The following is a 516-nucleotide window of genomic DNA, read 5'->3' as shown; positions in this document are numbered from 1 at the left end:
CGCTGGGATCAGTGGTAAGATTTCTCCCTGTGTGAATTCGCTCGTGCTCTTTCAGGCTTCCTGACCGGCTAAAACTCTTTCCACACTGGGCGCAACGGAAAGGCTTCTCCCCTGTGTGTATTCGCAAATGATCTTTGAGGGTGTCTAACCGCTTAAAACTCTTTCCACACTGGGAGCAATGGTGAGGCTTCGCTCCTGTGTGTATCCTCTCATGTCTTTTCATGTTAACTAAATGGTTAAAGCTCTTTCCACAATTGGAACAGTAGTAAGGCTTCTCCCCTGTGTGAATTCGCTCATGAGCTTCCAGCTTAACTAATGCCGTAAAACTCTTTCCACACTGGGAGCAGTGGTATGGCTTCTCCCCTGTGTGTATCCTCCCATGTCTTTTCATGTTTCCTAACTGGTTAAAACTATTTCCACACTGGCCGCAATGGTATGGCTTCTCTCCTGAGTGTATTCGCTCATGAGCTTTCAGGCTTCCTAACAGGCTAAAACTCTTTCCACACTGGCCGCAAT

General features: G+C 47.3%; 1 protein-coding gene across 1 annotated transcript; it reads right to left on the bottom strand.

The window, feature by feature from the left end:
* Positions 1–4: 4 nt before the first annotated feature.
* LOC121841836 (zinc finger protein 79-like) lies at positions 5–511 on the bottom strand (the record flags this gene model as incomplete). Its single annotated transcript, XM_042312150.1, has 1 exon — positions 5–511. A coding segment is annotated over one exon (507 nt), but the record flags the coding sequence as incomplete, so codon positions are not given.
* Between the last annotated feature and the right edge of the window lie 5 nt (positions 512–516).

This window comes from Oncorhynchus tshawytscha, unplaced genomic scaffold (genome assembly GCF_018296145.1).
Source record: "Oncorhynchus tshawytscha isolate Ot180627B unplaced genomic scaffold, Otsh_v2.0 Un_contig_20307_pilon_pilon, whole genome shotgun sequence".
Classification (NCBI taxonomy): domain Eukaryota; kingdom Metazoa; phylum Chordata; class Actinopteri; order Salmoniformes; family Salmonidae; genus Oncorhynchus; species Oncorhynchus tshawytscha.
This window is presented reverse-complemented; position numbering and strand designations above follow the sequence as displayed.